The 21359-nt window shown below is 41.5% G+C and overlaps 1 protein-coding gene across 1 annotated transcript in view; it reads right to left on the bottom strand.

Annotated features, from left to right (window-relative positions):
* TMEM47 (transmembrane protein 47) overlaps positions 1-20656 on the bottom strand; it is a 155970-nt gene extending 135314 nt beyond the window's left edge. Inside the window, exon 1 of the mRNA XM_077482556.1 lies at positions 19970-20656. Within this exon, the coding sequence (XP_077338682.1) occupies positions 19970-20186 (217 nt within the window). The 5' untranslated portion in view covers positions 20187-20656. The remainder of the gene's footprint in view (positions 1-19969) is intronic.
* Positions 20657-21359: the final 703 nt, after the last annotated feature.

Below are 21359 nucleotides of genomic sequence, written 5' to 3'. Positions count from 1 at the left end.
TAACCCTTTCACCACTGATCACCGTATAAGTGTTACGGGTGACTCTGGTTAGTTTGCTTTTTATAGCATCAGGGCACCCACCATTTATTACCCAATAAAGGTTTAACCCCCTGATCACCCGGCGGGTGATATCAATTAGGTTTTAGGGTCAGGGTCTGCGTCGCCCCAGGCAGCGCTAGGTTAGTGCCAGTACCGCTAACACCCACGCGCAAAGCATACACCTCCCGTAGTGGTATAAAATCTGAACAGATCAATATCTGATCTGATCAGATCTATACTAGCATCCCCAGCAGTTTAGGGTTCCAAAAAAACGCATTGTTAGCGGGATCAGCCCAGATACCTGCTAGCACCTGCGTTTTGCCCCTCTGCCCAGCCCACCCAAGTGCAGTATCGATCGATCACTGTCACTTACAAAACACTAAACACATAACTGCAGCGATCGCAGAGTCAGGCCTGATCCCTGCGATCGCTAACAGTTTTTTTGGTAGCATTTTATATTTAAATCCGGAAGGCAGTGCTTGGTTTTCGGGGTCCCGTACGTGGCTAGGCTCCCAAAAAGTCCCCCACATGTGGTATCCCCATACTCGGGAGAAGCAGCAGAATGTATTTTGGGGTGTAATTTGACTTCTGCCCATAGCATGTGTGAGCAATATATCATTTAGTGACAACTTTGTGCAAAAAAAAAAGTTTGTAATATTCCCGCAACTTTTGGCAAAATATAAAATATTCCATGGACTCAACATGCCTCTCAGTAAATAGCTTGGGGTGTCTACTTTCCAAAATGGGGTCATTTTGGGGGTTTTGTGCTATTTTGGCATTTTATGGCCTTCGAAACTGTGATAGCTAGTGAGGAGTTAAATCAAAAATTTGCACCCTTAGAAATCCTGAAGGTGGTGATTGGTTTTCGGGGTGCCGTGCGCGAATAGACTCCCAAAAAGTCCCACAGATGTGGTATCCCCATACTCGGGAGAAGTAGCGGAATATATTTTGGGGTGCAATTCCACATATAACCATGGCATGTGTGAGCAATATATCATTTAGGGACAACTTTTTGTAAAAAAAAATTTTTTTTTTATTTTTTGTCATTATTCAATCCCTTGGGACAAAAAAAAAAATATTCAATGGTCTCAACATGGCCCTCAGCAAATAGCTTGGGGTGTCTACTTTCCAAAATGGGGTCATTTGGGGGGGTTTTGTGCCATCTTGGCATTTTATGGCCTTCAAAACTGTGATAGGTAGTGATAGGTAGTGAGGAGTAAAATAAAAAATGTATGCCCTTAGAAATCCTGAAGGCGGTGCTTGGATTTCGGGGTCCCGTACGCGGCTAGGCTCCCAAAAAGTCCCACACATGTGGTATCCCCGTACTCAGGAGAAGCAGCAGAATGTATTTTGGGGTGTCATTTCACATATGCCTATAGCATGTGTGAGCAATATATCATTTAGTGACAACTTTGTGCAAAAAAAAAAGTTTGTAATATTCCCGCAACTTGTGGCAAAATATAAAATATTCCATGGACTCAACATGCCTCTCAGTAAATAGCTTGGGGTGTCTACTTTCCAAAATGGGGTCATTTTGGGGGGTTTTGTGCTATTTTGGCATTTTATGGCCTTCGAAACTGTGATAGGTAGTGAGGAGTTAAATCAAAAATTTGCACCCTTAGAAATCCTGAAGGTGGTAATTGGTTTTCGGGGTGCCGTGCGCGACTAGACTCCCAAAAAGTCCCACACATGTGGTATCCCCATACTCGGGAGAAGTAGCGGAATATATTTTGGGGTGCAATTCCACATATAACCATGGACTGTGTGAGCAATATATCATTTAGTGACAACTTTTTGTAAAACATTTTTATTTTATTTTTTGTCATTATTCAATCCCTTAGGACAAAAAAAATAAATATTCAATGGGCTCAACATACCCATCAGCAATTTCCTTGGGGTGTCTACTTTCCAAAATGGGGTCATTTGGGGGGGGGTTTGTACTGCCCTGCCATTTTAGCACCTCAAGAAATGAGATAGGCAGTCATAAATTAAAAGCTGTGTAAATTCCAGAAAATGTACTCTAGTTTGTAGACGCTATAACTTTTGCGCAAACCCAAAAATATACGCTTATTGACATTTTTTTTACTAAAGACATGTGGCTGAATAAATTTTGCCCTCAATGTATGACTAAAATTTAGTTTATTCGATTTTTCTTATAACAAAAAGAAGAAAATATCTTTTTTTTTCAAAATTTTCGCTCTTTTTCCATTTATATTGCAAAAAAAAAATATCGCAGAGGCAATCAAATACCATCAAAAGAAAGCTCTATTTGTGGGAAGAAAAGGACGCAAATTTCGTTTGGGTGCAATATTGCATGACCGCGCAATTACCAGTTAAAGCAGCACAGTGCGAAATTGGAAAAAGACCTCTGGTCCTTAAGGTGTTTATTGGTCCGGAGCTGAAGTGGTTAATATGCTTTTTTGAGAATTTGATCACTCCAAAAAGAGTTAATTCCCTGGCACAGTTCCCCCTCCACCCTGCCTCACCATAGCACTCTACTTTACTAGGAGTGTCTAATTACTCGTGTGTTCTAGCACAGCTTCTATGTCCCTCTCAGAATAACCTTTCACTGCAGTTGATGCAAGGATTACATCAGTTTGTGTTTGTGTGCACTAAAATGAATTTCATTGTATTTTTTACTGATAATATAAATGCAATAAACAACATTTAAAAAACATTTTTGGCAGGGAAAGGTTTATTGTGACTGTGGGGGCAATACACCTATAGAGGGTCCCCGAGTGACAGCATTGAGTCTGCTGGAGCTGTTGAAACCACATCCAAGTTAAAGGGGTTGTAAAGGTAAATATTTTTTCACCTTAATGCATTCTATGCATTAAGGTGAAAAAACATCTGACAGTGCCGGCCCCCCCGTTTTACTTACCTGACCCCTCGAAAGTCCCGCGCTCGCCTCCGACATCCTCTTCGCCACTCAGCCTGGCCGCTGATTGGCTAGAGTTGATGGATTGAAAGCAGCGCAGCCATTGGCTCACGCTGCTGTCAATCACATCCAATGAGGCGGTGCACCAGGGGTGGCCCGAGTGAAACAGTGAGCGGCTATAGCCGCCGGCTGTATCACGGGAGCGCGCCCGCAAGTGCTTCTCACCATGCGAGGGAGCTCACATGAACATGAGAAGTACTTGCGGGGGGAAGCCGAGACAGCCGCCGAGGGACCCCAGAAGAGCAGGTTCAGGGCCACTCTGTGCAAAACGAGCTGCACAGTGGAGGTAAGTATAACATGCTTGTTATTTAAAAAAATAAAAATAATACTTTACAACCACTTTAAGAGAACAAGGGAGGCTTTTACAAGTAAATAACAAGCACAATGCAGTTCTAAATGCACATAAAAATGTATTGGGAGATTATTCTTGAAATGAATGCTCTAGCAACATGGTATCTTTAATTGACTTAGCCACTTCTCAGAATAAAACAGCCTGGTTCTGTCCTCTTATTACTGCCTTGGCAGGGTGAAGATATTTTACAAACCTGTCATTGCAAAGTGTCACAAATGGAAAACACAGTGTTGCCACAGGCTACAGGGTTTGTTGCTGCTCTATGATCACACACTCGCTTGTGACTATGTGATTAATTAATCTGAGGCTTTTGGAAATTTACTACATTTCTTTTCTGACTTTCAAAGGTGAAATATAACAGTTTCCCACTTGGAATAGAAGGCATTTCTGTTGCCTTATGTATGCATAAAATGATAAATGAGGTTTTCACTGATAAATTGTTGGGTTGCAAAATCGTTATTTTATGGTTATTTCCAACTTTACAACCAAAACTGATGGCTTATTAGGACAGTTAAGAAATTAGGACTAAACTCCAGAAGTTAACTATTCATTAATATTGATTAAATGTAATCAAACTTATATCTTGATATGGGCCTCTTAGGCCGGGTTCAAACATATGCGAATCGGATGCAGTTTTCCCCACATCCAATTCGCATGGCAGGAGAGTGTGACTGGCTCTCAATGGAGCTAGTTCACACAGCTACGGGGCAGCTGTGGCCCGGGTTTGAAAAAGGGTCCGGTGCGATATTATTATTATTATACAGGATTTATATAGCACCAACAGTTTGTACATCACTTTACAACATGGGGCAGGCAGTGCAATAACACAATAAAAATCAATCCAGGAGGGATCAGAGGGCCCTGCTCATTAGAGCTTACAATCTAGAAGGGGGGGTCAAGTGGAACAAAAGTCAATAACTGTTGGGGATGAGCTGATGGAGATGAATGAAAATATAGTTGTTAGGTGTGGGTAGGGTAGGCTTCTCTGTAGTGAAGTGTTTTCAGGGATCCCCTAAATGCTAATAGAATAGGAGATAATCAGACAGATTGGGGTAGGGCATTCCATAGGATTGGAGAGGCTCTGGAAAAGTCTTGGAGGCAAGCATGGAAGGAGGTAATAGGGGGAGCAAGAGAGCAGGAGGTCTTGAGAGGAACAAAGAGAACAAATGGGTTGGTATTTAGAGACTAGGCTAGTGACGTAGCTGGGGGATAAGTGGTGGATGGCTTTGTAAGTAGTTGTTAGTATTTTGAATTTAATTTGTTGGGTGAGCAGAAGCCAGCGGAGGGATTGACAGATAGGAGTAGAAGACATTGTGCATCTTTGGGTCCGGTTCAGGTATGAATTCAGGCTAAAATTCAGTAAATTTACCTATTGCAGAAATCTAAATGCATAATGGACTACAGTATGCATAATGCATCCATTAATTTTCTTTTTTTAAGTCTAACATAAAAATTCTCTTCACGTGTGCCTGAATTCCCACATAGCAATTCCAAGAAGCTGCTTTTGTTTAAATCACAATAACAGGTCAGCTGGGGTTGTCAGAGTCTACCTTAATATGCTATCACAACTGTGCTGGGACTCAGAGAAACTGCTGATCACCCAGAAAACAATATCTCTTGGCAACCTTATTTCAAAGATTTTAAATTATCTTGAAACATGAGCATGTAACAGGAACTTTCCGGACAATTGCTGTACATCCTGCTACCTGGGGGAACCCTGAATACTCCTGCCGTGTCTATTCCTGCTCTGTTTACATCATTAGGAAACCGTATTCCAATATCATTATTATTTTTGCCATAGATGCATTATTATTTTTCTATCTGCCTTACCAGGGTCAAGTCTTTGAACTGCTCTTAAATATGTCCTATTTAACCCAGCTGTGGAATGGTTAAAAGCTCAAGGTGTTGCATCTATGAGATATTGAGCAAATCGCTCTCAGCTCTTGTACACACAGTCGGACATTCCGATGGACAATGTCCGATAGAACCGTGTTGTCAGGTAATCCGACAGTGTGTGGGCTCCATCGGACTGATACTCCGACGGACCAAGTTTTCCAGCTGGGCTTTAAAATTTTCCGACAACATGATCCGATCGGACTTCGTCCGATCATGTGTAGAGAATTCCGATCGGACAAAGTGCCACGCATGCTCAGATCAAATTCCTAGACCAAAGCTATTGGCTACTAGCCTGAACTTAGTCCCCTCCTAACGAAATAATGTCATTACGTTAAGTACGATCGGATTTTCTGACAACTTTTTCCGACTGTGTGTATGCAACAGTTTCGGACAAAATCCGTCGGACAAAATCCGACGGATTTGGTTGTCGGAATGTCCGACCGTGTGTACAAGGGCTAAGACTATATCTATTCATGTTCCCACTGGGATCCATCTATGAGGACTAGAAGTTCATTAGATTTGTGGGGAGTGTATGTCTGCTTGTGGTGGCCATCTGTATCTTCAGTTTTATTGAATGTGGTGTCGGTATGTTATAGATATATTTTTACTAGCTCTCAGTGTTCATGTGGATTTTCCAGTAAAGAATTGTACATTTTTTTGATAATACCGGCTGTTCCTCTTTGAAGAATTACTTGGGAAATGTTCCTTCTCCCCTCTTTTTTGTATGCCTACCCTAATTCAGAGGGACACACCTTAAGTCTCCATTCAGTCTTTTAGGTGACGGTGCGTGATGTCTAAATGAGGAATAGAACAGATTTCAGTTTCCCTCTTTCAGCCAAATCTGTACTAGGTGTAGCCGTAGTGTCATTTTTTTTTTTTTATTTCAATAGATTTTTATTGGATTTTATCACATACAGATATAACAAAACAGAGGATAAAGGAATACAGAAAGGTAAGGTAGGTTATGTTATCGGACACAGTAAAACAAGAAAATAGCAAGGTACATACAATCACAAAGTATCTGCAACATATACCATGCGATTACTGAAATATGAAATAACTTCAGCCGTAGTGTCATTTTTATCCTTGTTCCAGGAAACATGAACATGGTTTTCTTAAAAAAAAAAAGTAAGCCACATTTCTCTGACATCTAAGATAACAGTAAATTGTGTCCACTTCTCACACTTTTATGTAAGAAAGCAGAGTAAAAAAAATTAAAGCTGAAAAAAGAGGCAAAAAGCAGACCTATGAATAAGTCATAAAAATACATAATAAAATAAATACAATTTAACAAATGAAACAACAAAATGAAAAAGGTAAAGAGAAAAAAACACATATATAAATTGAAAAAGAAAAAAAGAACAGACACAAGGAAAAAAGAGAAAATGTATCAATATAGTCTAACAAATTAATTAATTAATAAAAAGCAGTGGTAACAGATACAAAATGTCTTGGAAAGATAACGAAAATAAGGCAATTTGCTACCAATCAGTGAATATTTATTTTCAAAGATGCAAATTTGCAGGTGAGGTTACCTCATATTTTGCTGCCCTCGCTAACAATTCCCACTCAATGTACACGCTATGTTATCGCAGAAACATTTTACACTTCACTTTGGACAGGTCTGCTATGTTGTGCATTCTAAGGAGAAGCTTTATAATGGATAAACTATCCCCACTTCGTTATGCACCACTACACTACGCATTGTGGCCCATCATGTTCAGAAAAATCAAGCATTGGTGTATGGTCGGCAAGGCCTCATGGATTCCTCTCTGGTTTAGAGTCCCAAAGACAACAAAGACTAGATCTCATGTATAAAGCCGAATGCTGTGCTTTATAAATGTATATACAGTTGTGCTCCTAAGTTTACATACCCTGGCAGAATTCATGTTTTCTTGGCCATTTTTCAGAGAATATGAATGATAACACAAAAACTTTTCTTTCACTCATGGTTAGTGTTTGGCTGAAGCCATATATTATCAATCAACTGTGTTTTTCCTTTTTTTAAATCATAATGACAACAGAAACTACATAAAGGACCCTGATCAAAAGTTTACATACCCCAGTTCTTAATACCATGTATTACCCCCTTTAACATCAATGACAGCTTGAAGTCTTTTGTGGTATTTATGGATGAGGCTTTTTTCTTCTCAGATGCCCATTCCTCTTGGCAAAAAGCCTCCTGTTTCTGTAAATTCTTGAGCTGTTATGCATGAACTGCATGTTTGAGATCTCTTCAGAGTAGCTCAATGATATTGAAGTCAGGAGACTGAGTTGGCCACTCCAGAACCTTCACTTTATTCTGCTGTGCACTGGAGGTATGGGTTGACTACCATCCTGGACACACCTTTGGGTTCAAGACTGTGTCCAGGGCTGCAGACAACTCCATTCTCCTTTGGGTTATTCCATTCAATCGTGAAGTTTGTTATACATTGAAGAAAACCATCTTACAAACATTACTAAACACCTCCAGTATTTTTTGATAACATACTGTATTCATCTTGCCATCGATTTTGACCAAATTTACTGTGCCTTTGTAGCTCATACATCCCCAAAACATCAGTGATCCACCTCCGTGTTTCACAGTAGGAATGGTGTACCTTTCATTATAAGCCTTGTTGACTCTTCAAATTTTGCGTTTATGTTTGTGGCCAAAAAGCTAAATTTTGGTCTCATCACTCCAAATTACTTTGTGCCGGAAGGATTGAGGCTTGTATCTGTGCTGTTTGGTGTATTGCAAGTGGATACTTTGTGGCATTTGCGTAGTAATGGCTTTCTTCTGGCGACTCGACCATGCAGCTCATCTTTCTTCAAATGCCTCCTTATTGTGCATCTTGAAACATCCACACCACTTGTTTTCAGAGAGTCCTATATTTCACCTGAAGTTATTTGTAGGTTTTTTCCTTTGCATCCAGAACAATTTTCCTGGCAGTTGTGGCTGAAATTTTAGTTGGTCTACCTGAGCATGGTTTGGTTTCAACAGAACCTCTCATTTTGCACTTCCTAGAGTTTGAACACTGCTGATTGAAATTCTCAATTCCTTTGATATCTTTTTATATCCCTTTCCTGTTTTATACAGTTCAACTACCTTTTCCCATAGATCCTTTGACAATTATTTTGCTTTCTGCATGACTCAGAATCCATAAACGTCAGCGCAGCAGTGGATGGAAGATGTAAGGGTCTTTCAGGAGTCCAGAAACACATTGACCTTTTACACACGCACATTAATTACAAGCAAACAGATCACAGGTGAGGATGGTTACCTTTAATAGCCACTCAAACCCCTTTGTGTGCATGTTATTAGGCCGAAATCACCAAGGTATGTAAACTTTTGATCAGGGTCAATTGGGTAGTTTCCGTTGTCAGTTTTTGTGCTATAATTCATATTCTTTGAAAAATTACCCAGAAATCATAAATTCTGCCAGTGTATGTAAACGTATGAGCAGAACTGTAGTTAGTTAGCTTAACCCTAAAGTGGTTGTAAACCTCAGACATGGAATCTGAACAAAGCATATCCCTCTATAGTGTATACTTGTCTCCATTAAGAGCAAAGTGAGGGAGATTTATTAAAACTGGAGCACTCAGAATCTGGTGCATCTGTGCATGGTAGCCAATCAGCTTCTAACTTCAGCTTGTTCAATTAAGCGTTGACAAAAAAAACTGTAATATGGTTTCTGTGCAGAGCTGCACCAGATTTTTATGCTCCAGTTTTAGTAAATCTACCGTTAAAGTGATTGTAAACTTTTATTTATTTATTTATTTATTTAAATAACATGTTATACTTAACTGCTCTGTGCAAGGGTTTTGCACAGAGTAGCCCCGATCCTCCTTTTCTGGGGTCCCCCGATGGTGCTCCTGGCTCTTCCTCTTTGGCGAGTGCGTTTCCATAGGGGCACCCATGCAGGCATGCTCCCTAGTCCTGTGCTGCATTTATTGACACAGACAGCATGACTCGGCTCCCCCCCCCCCATTCTCGTATCACTGGATTTGATTGACAGCAGAGGGAGCCAGTGAAAGCGGATGGAGCTTCTGGGCTTGAGCTCGTCACTGGAATGATCAGGTTCAGGTAAGATAAAGGTGAGCTCTGCGGGGTAGCTGCAGCACAGAAGGTTTTTCACCTTAATGCATAGAATACATTAGGTGAAAAACCCTGAGACTTTACAACTCCTTTAAGTGTCATTTTTGGCTGCTGCTTCATTCCTCTGGTATCAACATCACTTCTGACAAGTTTTCCTGACACCAGGAAAAAAAAGGTGTCAGGGGAGGGACCTCTGGCTCTCAAGCCCCATACACACGATCAGATTTTCTGCTGATTTTTGTCTTCCGATTTACCAAAACCATATAATATGAGGTCAAACCTTAGGAGTTTCAATTTGTATGCAATCAGGCAGGCCCTTCTACTACATGGTTTTGGTGAATTTGAAGACAAAAATACAAAAATCAGCAGACAATCTGATAGTGTGTATGGGGCTTTAGAGCTCCCTTCACTGAGCTCTGTAGAGTGTAACCTCAGCTCTCTGCACCTTTTTTTGACAATTCACTTAATAAACAGGTATAACTTATGTAGGAGGATGTGTTTAATCATTGTGTATCACCCGAGGCCAATCCCATAGTTGGGTATATGTAAGGGTTTACAACCACTTTAGGGATAACTGTACTTTTACAAAAATTACAGTAACCTTTTGTGCCTACCGTCTTAACAAACTCAGCCCACCCTCTCCTGCCCCTGATACATTCTTACTCAAAACCAATGGCCAAGAGCAGCATCATTCTTCACAACCTCCAGATGATATCTTCTTGCCACTGCCCATGTCTGCACATTCAATCCACATTGACTTTCATGGGGCCATCCCCTAAACGCCCTATAGAAGTCTATGAGGATTGATTGCACACGTGTGGCCGACAGCAGCAACACTTCAGCCAAAGAATTATACAGATTCCTGTAGGCCACGACCACCGGATTCAGTTAAGCATGCATCTGCATGATTGAGCTTTTCACCTTATTATGTTTCTTGCACAAATGTGCTGAACCATTCTGCTCTACTGAAAAAATATTAGAGAACTGCTAATTCTGTAAACCATAATGCATATTGTTTGGTTCCCAGTGGTTCTTCCTATCTTTAACTAGGCACACAATGGTTAAAATAGTCTGAACAGAATAAGAAAACAATGACCATTGGGAGTGTATGAAAAAATCTGAGATTAAACAATTTCTCAGCTGCTTGCTAACTCTCCTGCCTTGGTGCTATGTCAATAACAAGTATCACATGAGAATACTTAAAAAAAGAACTCTGCGCCATGCTCGACCCCCTCTCCTTTTTCTTTGTTCAAACTGGCAGGTAGCCAGATCTAATGTTAGCATTATTTTCTTTTTATTTTTGTTTTACTAAATGACTGTAAAGGCTGTGACAAAAAAAAAACAATTAGCAATTAAAGAAGAAGTCTACCCAAAGGGTTTAATTTGTTGAAAATCTTAAAATAATAGACCATTCCATAGGGTGTAGTGCTAGGATATAAAATCCCCATTCGGAAGTGTTGTAGCAGCTTTAGCAGAAATCTGGTGTATAGACGGGTTCTCCACCATGCATTCAGCACATGCTGTGACAAGCTTGTCTCATTATGAAAAAGGGAAACATGCTAGCCAATTGTATTAAAACCCAGCTCCAATAAGACTTTGTTGTTTATTTTAAATATAGTATAGAATAATGAGAACTGTTTTCAGATTTTGTATTGCTGGCTACACCGCTACTGTTTATTTCAGAGACCAGGACAAGAAATGAAGGGCTCATGGGTTACCAAGACAATAAGGCATACAGCAATAAAAACATGACCAAGGTTTAAAGGGCTGATTCTCACCATAAGGTGCATTATAACACACATAATAAAACCATTACTGTACATGTTATATTAGATTGATATGTGTTGTAGTATGTTGCCATTCATTGTGATTTGCTTCTCTTTAGGCCTCAATTACACAGTCAGCCGGGGACTGGTAAAAACAGGTGGTTGAGCAGCTGTTTTACCATCCCCTGACTCCCAAGCTGCAAGGTAACATGACCAGCGTCCATGTCAGTACACACTGCCACGGTTGCGCTGCTGCATAATTTATACAACATGTCACATTTGGCAGAAATTTCTGTCACCAAACACAACCCGTTCAAGTAAATGAAGCTGCATGACAACCATAAGCCAAGTGTTTGTCTTGCGATTGCAGCGCGGATTCATTTACTTGAATGTGTCATGTTTGGCGATATTACGGCCTGCCCAATGTGACCAGCACAGTATTTCAATAGAAAATTCCTGTTTGGCCAAAAAAAACAGGCATTCACCTGGCAGCATGCTTTCATGTAGTTTACCCGAAATTCTGACCCTACCATCTAAATGTTGCAGCTGAAATCGGGACTCATCAGACCAGGCAACATTTTTCCTATCTTCTACTGCCCAATTTTAATGAGCCTGTGTAAATTGTAGCCTCCGTTTCCTGTTCTTAGCTGACAGGAGTGGCACCCGGTGTGGTCTTCTGCCGCTGTAGCCCATGTGCTTCAAGGTTCAATGATTTGACCCCTGACATCAACAAGGCATTTTCTTCCATGCAACTGCGGCTCACTGGATATTTTTTCGGACCATTCTCTGTAAACCCTAGAGATGATTGTGTGTGAAAATCCCAGTGGATCAGCAGTTTTTAAAATACTCAGAATGTCCCATCTTGCACCAGGAACCATGCCACATTCAAAGTCACTTAAATCCCCTTTCTTCCCCATTCTGATGCTCGGTTTGAACTTCAGAAGGTTGTCTTCACCCCGTTTAGATGCCTAAATGCATTGAGTTGCCACCATGTGATTGGCTGATTAGCAATTTGTGTTACCAAGCAATTGAACAAGTATATCTTAGTACCAATTGAGCATCAGTCAACGCCACAGCCTACCTGAGTATTGTTGCTGAGTGCTGACCATGTCCATCCCTTTACATGAGCGGAAAAAGTCAGACGGAAGGTTTTCATTGTATATTCTGATCGTGTGTATGTCTCATCTGACTTTTCTTTTTTTTTTTATTCTGAATGACCTAGAAATAGAACATGTTCTAAATATTTCCGACAGAACCAATTCCTATCGGGAAAACCGCTCGTCTGTATGCAGTTCCGACGGACCAAAAACGACGCATGCTCTGAAGCAAGTATGAAACAGAAGCTATTGGCTACTGGCTATTGAACTTCCTTTTTCTAGTCCCGTCGTACATGTTGTACGTCACCGCGTTCTTGACGATTGGCCTTTAATGTGATCGTGTGTACGCAAGCCAGTTTCAGCGGAATTCCATTGGAACTCTGTCGGAAAAACCTTCAGAGTTTATTCTGACGGGAAAACTGATCGTGTGTACAGGGCATCATAAAGTGGCCTGTGAGTGTATATACAGTATAATATATATATATATATATATATATATATATATATATATATATATATATATATATATATATATATATATATATATATATATATATATATATATATATATATATATATATATAAAGTTTTAAAATAAAAAGCAATAATAAGCATGGCAAGGCATGCACACACAAAGAAATTGTGGTATTCTTACTTGAATCCAGGACTATCAACTTTTTTGCCAAGTACAGCCACAGGAATCCAACTTCATATAACTGAGATAGGACATTATTCCCAAGCCCAAATGAAAAAAAACAAAAACAAGTTACTTAAAACGCAGCTCACAAGGCTTCAATTACTGTGCAAGGACTTGAATGGAATCCAGATAACAAATATGTGAAACTTTCAATTCTACCACATGAGGAGCTAAACAAGCAAAGGAAATATCCTGTGGTAACCATAGTAGAGAGAAGGGCAGTATTTGGCATGTCTTTGTCAGGATTAGCTATCCCAAATCTTTCTTTGCAAAGATACACTGAGCATGTTTTGTATAGTACTGTATTTTTTCGCCACATACTACTAAAATAAAACAGTGTCAGGAGGGGGTCCTCGTCCCACAACGGGCCTTTATGTCCCATCAGACAGCCACAGATGTCAAACATAAAGAGCCTGTTCAGGCATAATTATTCATTTACTCAAGAAATTGCTAGTCAGTTTGTGTGATGACCTTGAAAGGCACAAGTTATAAGAGGAGCTCATTTCAGAAACTTCTGCAAAAGTGAACACCAATATGATAAAACATTGACCTGTGGATTGAAAGAAACCCCCCAAAAAAAAAAAAAAATCACATCTGGTTCTCAATTCTCCCGTAACTGTGTGAAAAAAGGACTATTGTTCTGCTATTCTTTTGTTTTCCACCATAAAAAGCTGACATGAATTGAGCTTTAAAATAAGCATGAGCCACCTTGCATTATTCCCAACAAGCTTTGTCACGGCCTCTTATTCCCATACTGTCTTGAGCACACAGACACTCCAACAAGCACGCTAAAAATGCAGCTGCTAAGAAATGCAAATACTTCTTTTTAAACTCATTCCCCTCTCAGCCATATAGAAAATTTGTCTGGAAACCATGGATATTATAGCAGAAAGTCACTGAGCTGGAATAATGGATTGCGGTTGCTACGGAGACCTTTTTTTGAAGTTGCCTTTCTCCCATAAGTTTGCACATCCAGCAGCCTACAATCAGAAGCCAACGGACTGCTGATGCCAAAAACTTAAAAAATAAATAAATAAAAAAGCTGTACCTAGAATAAAAAAAAAAAAATACATTTATTGATCTGTGCAAAGTAAAAACTGCAGTGAGCACATTTCAGGAACACAAACTCAGCTGCAGACTGGAAAAAATATGCAAACCAACATGTGGGGTTTATGTGGTGGTATAAGGCTTGGCTGGGGTAACATCGAAAGCAGCCAAGTTATAAAACTATGTTATTACGGCTCGGTTTTGTTGGACATAATGAACATAATGCATATTAAAAGCATCTTGTAAAACCTAATGATGCAGTAGGTTACAAAATATAAAGGGAATGACTGCCAGTTTATAGATGGGAAATAAACGTTCCTAGCAAATGCTGAGCTGGTAACCACACTATTGCCAGCCTGCTATACTATCACATACTATTGCCAGCCTGCTATAATATCACACACTATTGCCAGCATTCTATACTATCACACACTTTTGCCAGCCTTCTATACTTTCACACTATTGCCAGCCTTCTATACTATCACACACTATTTCCAGCCTTCTATACTATCACATACTATTGTCAGCCTTCTATACTATCACACACTATTGCCAGCCTTCTATACTATCACATACTATTGCCAGCCTTCTATACTATCACACACTATTGCCAGCCTTCTATACTATCACATACTATTGCCAGCCTTCTATACTATCACACACTATTGCCAGCCTTCTATACTATCACATACTATTGCCAGCCTTCTATACTATCACACACTATTTCCAGCCTTCTATACTATCACATACTATTGCCAGCCTTCTATACTATCACACACTATTGCCAGCCTTCTATACTATCACATACTATTGCCAGCCTTCTATACTATCACACACTATTTCCAGCCTTCTATACTATCACATACTATTGCCAGCCTTCTATACTATCACACACTATTGCCAGCCTTCTATACTATCACATACTATTGCCAGCCTTCTATACTATCACACACTTTTGCCAGCCTTCTATACTATCACAATATTGCCAGCCTGCTATACTATCACACACTATTGCCAGCCTTCTATACTATCACACACTATTGCCAGTCTGCTATACTATCACACTATTGCCAGCCTTCTATACTACCACACACTATTCCCAGCCTGCTATACTATCACAATATTGCCAGCCTGCTATACTATCACACACTATTGCCAGTCTTCTATACTATCACATACTATTGTCAGCCTGCTATACTATCACACACTATTGCCAGCCTTCTATACTATCATACACTATTGCCAGTCTGCTATACTATCACACTATTGCCAGCCTTCTATACTATCATACACTATTGCCAGTCTGCTATACTATCACACTATTGCCAGCCTTCTATACTACCACACACTATTGCCAGCCTGCTATACTATCACACACTATTGCCAGACTGCTATCCTATCACACACTATTGCCAGCCTGCTATACTATCACACACTATTGCCAGTCTGCTATACTATCACACACTATTGCCAGTCTGCTATACTATCACACTATTGCCAGCCTTCTATACTACCACACACTATTGCCAGCCTGCTATACTATCACACACGATTGCCAGCCTGCTATCCTATCACACACTATTGCCAGCCTGCTATACTATCACACACCATTGCCAGCCTTCTATACTATCACAATATTGCCAGCCTGCTATACTATCACACACTATTGCCAGTCTGCTATACTATTACACTATTGCCAGCCTTCTATACCACCACACACTAATGCCAGCCTGCTATACTATCACACACTATTGCCAGCCTGCTATACTATCACACACTATTGCCAGCCTGCTATACTATTGCCCTCTGTATAAAAGTGTGTTTCCTGCAATCCAGTCCTGAGAGATACAAATCAGTGATTTGTCATTTTATACATCAGTATTCCAGCTGAATGGATTCATGTAAAAGGCTTCAAACAAATGCAGTGCCATTGGGTGCAGCATTAAATTCACCAGGGAATATGCTAAATCTAGATGATGATTCATCTAATCTAAACTAGAACGTAGGCATAGTTTAAAGTTATTATGTATCCAATGAATTTAGCAATAATAAACACATATCATAACATGGAATTCCAAAAGAAAATAATCCCAGATTATTTACTCATGTAACATTTATAGTATGTAAATACACAAACAATGAATGTGAATAGCAAACAGAAGACTATCCAGTAAAATATCTGATAATACACCTCCCTGTTTGCCATGTAACAGAAAAAAAAGAAGCTGTATATGTATCTGTCACATATGACAGCACACAAGGTTCCAGTACACCAAGAGACATTTAAATCAATTTACATCCAACTTGATGACACAAAGTAATAGACAGATTGATGCTCCTGTTATTGTGCATCAAGAGGTTTTGGGTCTTAAGGTAGAATAGGTAATATTTTCAGGCAATTGTTAGAACGTCAAGATCAACCATACATGATAACAATATACACAGGGAGTAGAGGGGGTGCTGTGGCTTGGCACAAGCTGTAGGGAAATGTGATATGTATCACAACAGGCAGCAGTAAACTGGTATCTAAACAGCAACACAAAGGCAAGTCGGCACTCAGTCTAAAGGCCTGTACATACAGTCAGAAAATCTGAAGATAAATTTTGTCCGATGAACGATCTGCCGATTTTCTGATCGTTAGTATGCTACTTTTGACAGCCGATTACGAATTTTCGACAAACAAAAACTGGATGTACAGGCTTGAAAATTTTTGTCTGATGTGACCACAACGTCTGATTTTCTTTTCATTAGTACGGTTTTCTGACAAAAAAAAAAAAATCTGAAGAGCAAGACTAGGCATGCTCAGAAGTGAAAGAACACATACAAAACACTTCAACACATTACGTCACTTCTGACGTTGAATTCTGTCATCAGAAAATTTTCTGATGGTGAGAAACCCTCTTCACTTTCCATTTGACTAGTGTCAAACAAAAAACTGATGAAAATATGTCAAATAATCTTAGTGTGTGTACAAGACTTTAGATCCCACACATACTATTGAGCAAGGCAGTGCAAAAAACTGCGGTGTGCAGTAACCCATAGTAACCATTCAGATTTCACCCTTTGTCTGCTGTCAGTGCAATGCAAAATGATTGCCGGGTCAGTTATGTGTTACTTTTTTTAAAAGTGGTTACTCTATGTGTTATCAATTTTTTCTTTTTAAAAAGGCCAGAGAGGTACATTTTAACAGCATAGTGCAAAGAGCAGTGATGTGCAAAAATCCAAAGCTACTAATCATACAGCAGCTGACTCATTTGAATGATTGACCCATTATTCCTACTGATCACTAATGTAAGGGGGTTCTTCCCACTGACCACCAATGTAAGAAGCATTCTCTCCACTGACCATTTTTCAAAAAATCTAAATATTCTTCAGTAATTCAAGTAACATATTAATTCAATGCACAAAGAGAAAATTCGAAAAACTTCAAATCTGAAAGAGCTTAAAAAAAAAGCTTAGTTAAAAAGCAAAACACACTGAGCTAAAACTCTCAAAACTTCTTAACAAGGGTTCTGTGAAACCATAGGGTTCCTTAAGAGGTTGTTAGGGGTTCCTTGAACTGACTGACCTTTCTACCTGCTGGTGTCTGCAGGGTTGCAGTGCCAATGCCACTTGGTAGAGTCACTGGAAGGTTGCCAACAGTCTTTTTAGCTGTCTTTAAGAGTAACATGCTTCTCACTGATGACAATTGTAAGGGAATATTCTTCACACTGTCCATTGGGGTATGGAGACCATTATTCCTACTGATCACTAATGTAAGGGGGTTCTTCCCACTGACCACCAATGTAAGAAGCATTCTCTCCACTGACCATCAATGTAAGCAGCATTCTTTCCACTGACCACCAATGTAAAAAGCATTCTTCCCACTGACCACTAATGTAAGGAGCATTCTTCCCACTGACCACCAATGTAAGGAGGATTCTTCCCACTGACCACCAATGTAAGCAACATTCTTTCCACTGACCACCAATGTAAGAACCATTCTCCCCACTGACCACTAATGTAAGAAGCATTCTTTCCACTGACCACCAATGTAAGAACCATTCTCCCCACTGACCACTAATGTAAGAAGCATTATTTCCACTGACCACCAATGTAAGAAGCATTCTCCCCACTGACCACCAATGTAAGAAGCATTCTTCCCACTGACCACCAGTGTAAGGGGATCCTCTTCACACTGACTCTCAATGGAAAGAATATTGTTCCCTCCGGCTACCAATGTAAGATGCATTCTTCCCACTGACCCCTAATCTAAGGAGCATTCTTTCTATTGACCACCAGTGTAAGGAGACATTATTCTCACTGACTACCAATGTAAGAGACATTCTTCCTACTGGCCATCAATGTAAGGGGAGTATTGTTTCTACTGACCACCAAACACAGAAAGAAAGTATTCCCATGGGGAGCATTCTTCCCTCTGACCACCAAAGTAAGGGGGGATGGTATTCCTCCCACTGACAATTAATGTAAGGGGGCATTCTTCCCCTGATTCTTGATGTTAGGGGGCATTCTTCCCCCCGATCCTCAATGTAGGGGAAATTCTTCCCACTGACCTACAATGTAAGGGACATTCTTTCCCCTGGCCTAAAATATAAGGGGATTTTTTCCAGTGACCTACAATGCAAGGGACATTCTTTCCTGTGCCCTCCAAAGTTAAGGGCATTCTTCCCACTGTCCACCAATGTAAGGGGGCATTCTTGCCACTGACCTACAATGTAAGGAACATTCTTTCCAGTGCCCACCAATGTTAAGGGCATTCTTCCTACTGTCCACCGATGTAAAGGAGAATTCTTCCCCCTGATCCTCAATGTAAGGGGTATTATTCCCAGTGATCTACAACGTAAGGGGCATCATGCCCGGTGCCCACCAATGTAAAGGTCATTATTCCTACTGACCACAAATGTAATGAGCCATTCTTCCCCCTGATCCTCAGTGTAAGGTATCATTCTCCCCACTGTCTACCAATGTAAGGGGGCATCCCCCCCCCCCTGATCCTCAATGTAAGGGGTATTCTCAGTGACCTACAATGTAAGGAGCATTCTTCCCAGTGCCCACCAATGTAAAAGGCATTCTTCCCACTGATTACAAATGTAAGAAGGCATGCTTTCCCCTGATCCTCAGTTTAAGATATCATTCTTCCCAGTGCCCACCAATGTAAAGGACATTATTCCTCCTGGTCCTTAAAGTTAGGTATCATTCTTCCCAGTGCCCACCAGTGTAAAGGGCATTCTTCCCTGTGTCCACCAAAGTAAGGTATAATTCTTCCCAGTGCCCACCAATGTAAAGGGCATTCTTTCCAGTGCCCACCAATGTAAAGGGCATTCTCCCCCCTGATCCTCGGTGTAAGGTATCATTCTTCCTAGTGCCCACCAATGTAAAGGGTATTCTTCCCCCGATCCTTGATGTAAGGTTATATTCTTCCCAGTGCCCACTAATGTAAAGGGCATTCGTCCCAGTGTCCACCAAAGTAAGGTATAATTCTTCCCAGTGCCCACCAATGTAAAGGGCATTCTTCCCAGTGCCCACCAATGTAAAGGGCATTCTTCCCCCCTGATCCTCAGTGTAAGGTATCATTCTTCCCCCGATCCTTGATGTAAGGTTATATTCTTTCCAATGCCCACTAATGTAAAGGGCATTCGTCCCAGTGCCCACCAATGTAAAGGAAATTATTCCCAGTGTCCACCAATGTAAAGGGCATTCTTCCCAGTGCTAACTAATGTAAAAGGCATTCTTGCAACTGACAACTAATGTAAAAGGCATTCTTGCCACTGACAACCAAGGTAAGGGGGGTTCTTCCCACTAATCCCCAATAAATTCATGTTAATAGGGGTTCCCCAGACCTGAAGGTAAGCAAAGGTAGGGTAAAGCAGTTTTACATTGTATTTGGTATGACCCTTAACTAGCAGCAGAGTGATGTTGATGATGTGATGGGATTTATTTGCAAACATTTGGTTCCCACACAGGAACAAACCCATCCAGTAATAGTGAATATCAGGGCTGATGGGGGGGATGAGGTGGAGAGAGGAATGAGTGCAAGGATGTGGGAACAAGTGTCTCACCGCTCTGCAGGGTGTTCTCACATTTCCACTCGCCCACTTTCTTGCAGGACTCCCAGAGGGACAGGTAGTACTGATTGTCCGCCGTCACCCAGGCTGGGCTCAGAACGGCTCCGATGTCCAGACACAGGGCAAGGAAGATGCACACAAGTCCCACCAATTTGAGAGGGGTAAGTACCGAGGAGCGCACCTCCTCCATCCCGCTGGTAGAAGAAGCCATGCTCCCCTCCCAGGATCAGCTACTAGACGATGTATGGAAGGTGCTGGAGGGGACACCGAGCCGCCGTCTGCCTCCAACTCCCAGGACACTTGTGTAAGTGTGTGAGTGATGTGAGGCGGGGTGTAGGTCTCCGCTGCCTGCTGTACGATGGGGAGAACAAGTGGCTGGAGAGGCTCCTTCCTCTGCTGCTTCTTCTTCTGCTGCACCCTGCTCCAGGACACAAGCCAACTGTTCCCCACTGACCTCCGTCTTTGCATAACTCCCTCCCTCCCTCCTTTCCTTCCTCTCCTTTCTTCGCCTTCTTCTCCTCGGCTCTCTCCCTCTCTCCTCCTGCTGGCTGCAAAGGGGGCACCGGCCAAGCTGCTGACGTCACGGGCAGGAGGGACAGACAGCCAGGGAGCACGGCGACAACGACAACGACATGCGTGGACATGGAGAGAAGATGTTCCCGGCTCGGGAATCACATCGGGGGGTGATAGGAACACTCTGGGCTCCTCCTGGTAGCTTATTTTAGAGATGCCAGTCTCGTCTAGTAATCAGCCGTTCATTGGGGTGTGCAGGAGGAATGTTCCCTGAAAAGCTGAACTCCACCAAAGTCTTCCCTTGTCTGAAAGTCACACTGAACAAGATCACCGTTCTCCAAAAAATCTGCCTTATGGCCAAGGCTGCACTGGGGCAAAAATGTGACCATGGACTTCACCCAGACCACTTTAATTGAATAAAATGCTACCCCACCCCCCCCCCCCAAAAAAAAAAAATCACGCCAACCAAAAGGCACCCACACCCATTATTGTATATAATGAGAGGGTGAGAGAGAGAGGTGGGAGGAAATGGGTGTGTGAGGGGATGGTGAGAGAGAGGGATGAGAGAGAGGAGAGGGTTGAGAGACAGATGGGGCTGAGAGAGAGGAGGAGCTGAGAGCCAGAGGGGGGCTGAGAGCCAGAGGGGGGTGAGAGCCAGAGGGAGGATGAGAAACAGAGGGAGGGGGGGGGCTGAGAGACAGAGAGAGGGCTGAGAGGCAAATGGGGGGTGAGAGACAAAGGGGGGCTAAGAGACAGAGCGGGGCTGAGATCCAGAGGGGGGGGGCTGCGAGTCAAAGGGGGATGAGAGACAGAGGGGGTGAGAGAGAGAGTGAGGGCTGAGAGGCAAATGGGGGGTGAGAGACAAAGGGGG

This window comes from Lithobates pipiens, unplaced genomic scaffold, assembly GCF_037356315.1.
Source record: "Lithobates pipiens isolate NorthernLeopardFrog02 unplaced genomic scaffold, aLitPip1_a1.2 Scaffold_16, whole genome shotgun sequence".
Taxonomy (NCBI): Eukaryota; Metazoa; Chordata; class Amphibia; order Anura; family Ranidae; genus Lithobates; species Lithobates pipiens.
This window is presented reverse-complemented; position numbering and strand designations above follow the sequence as displayed.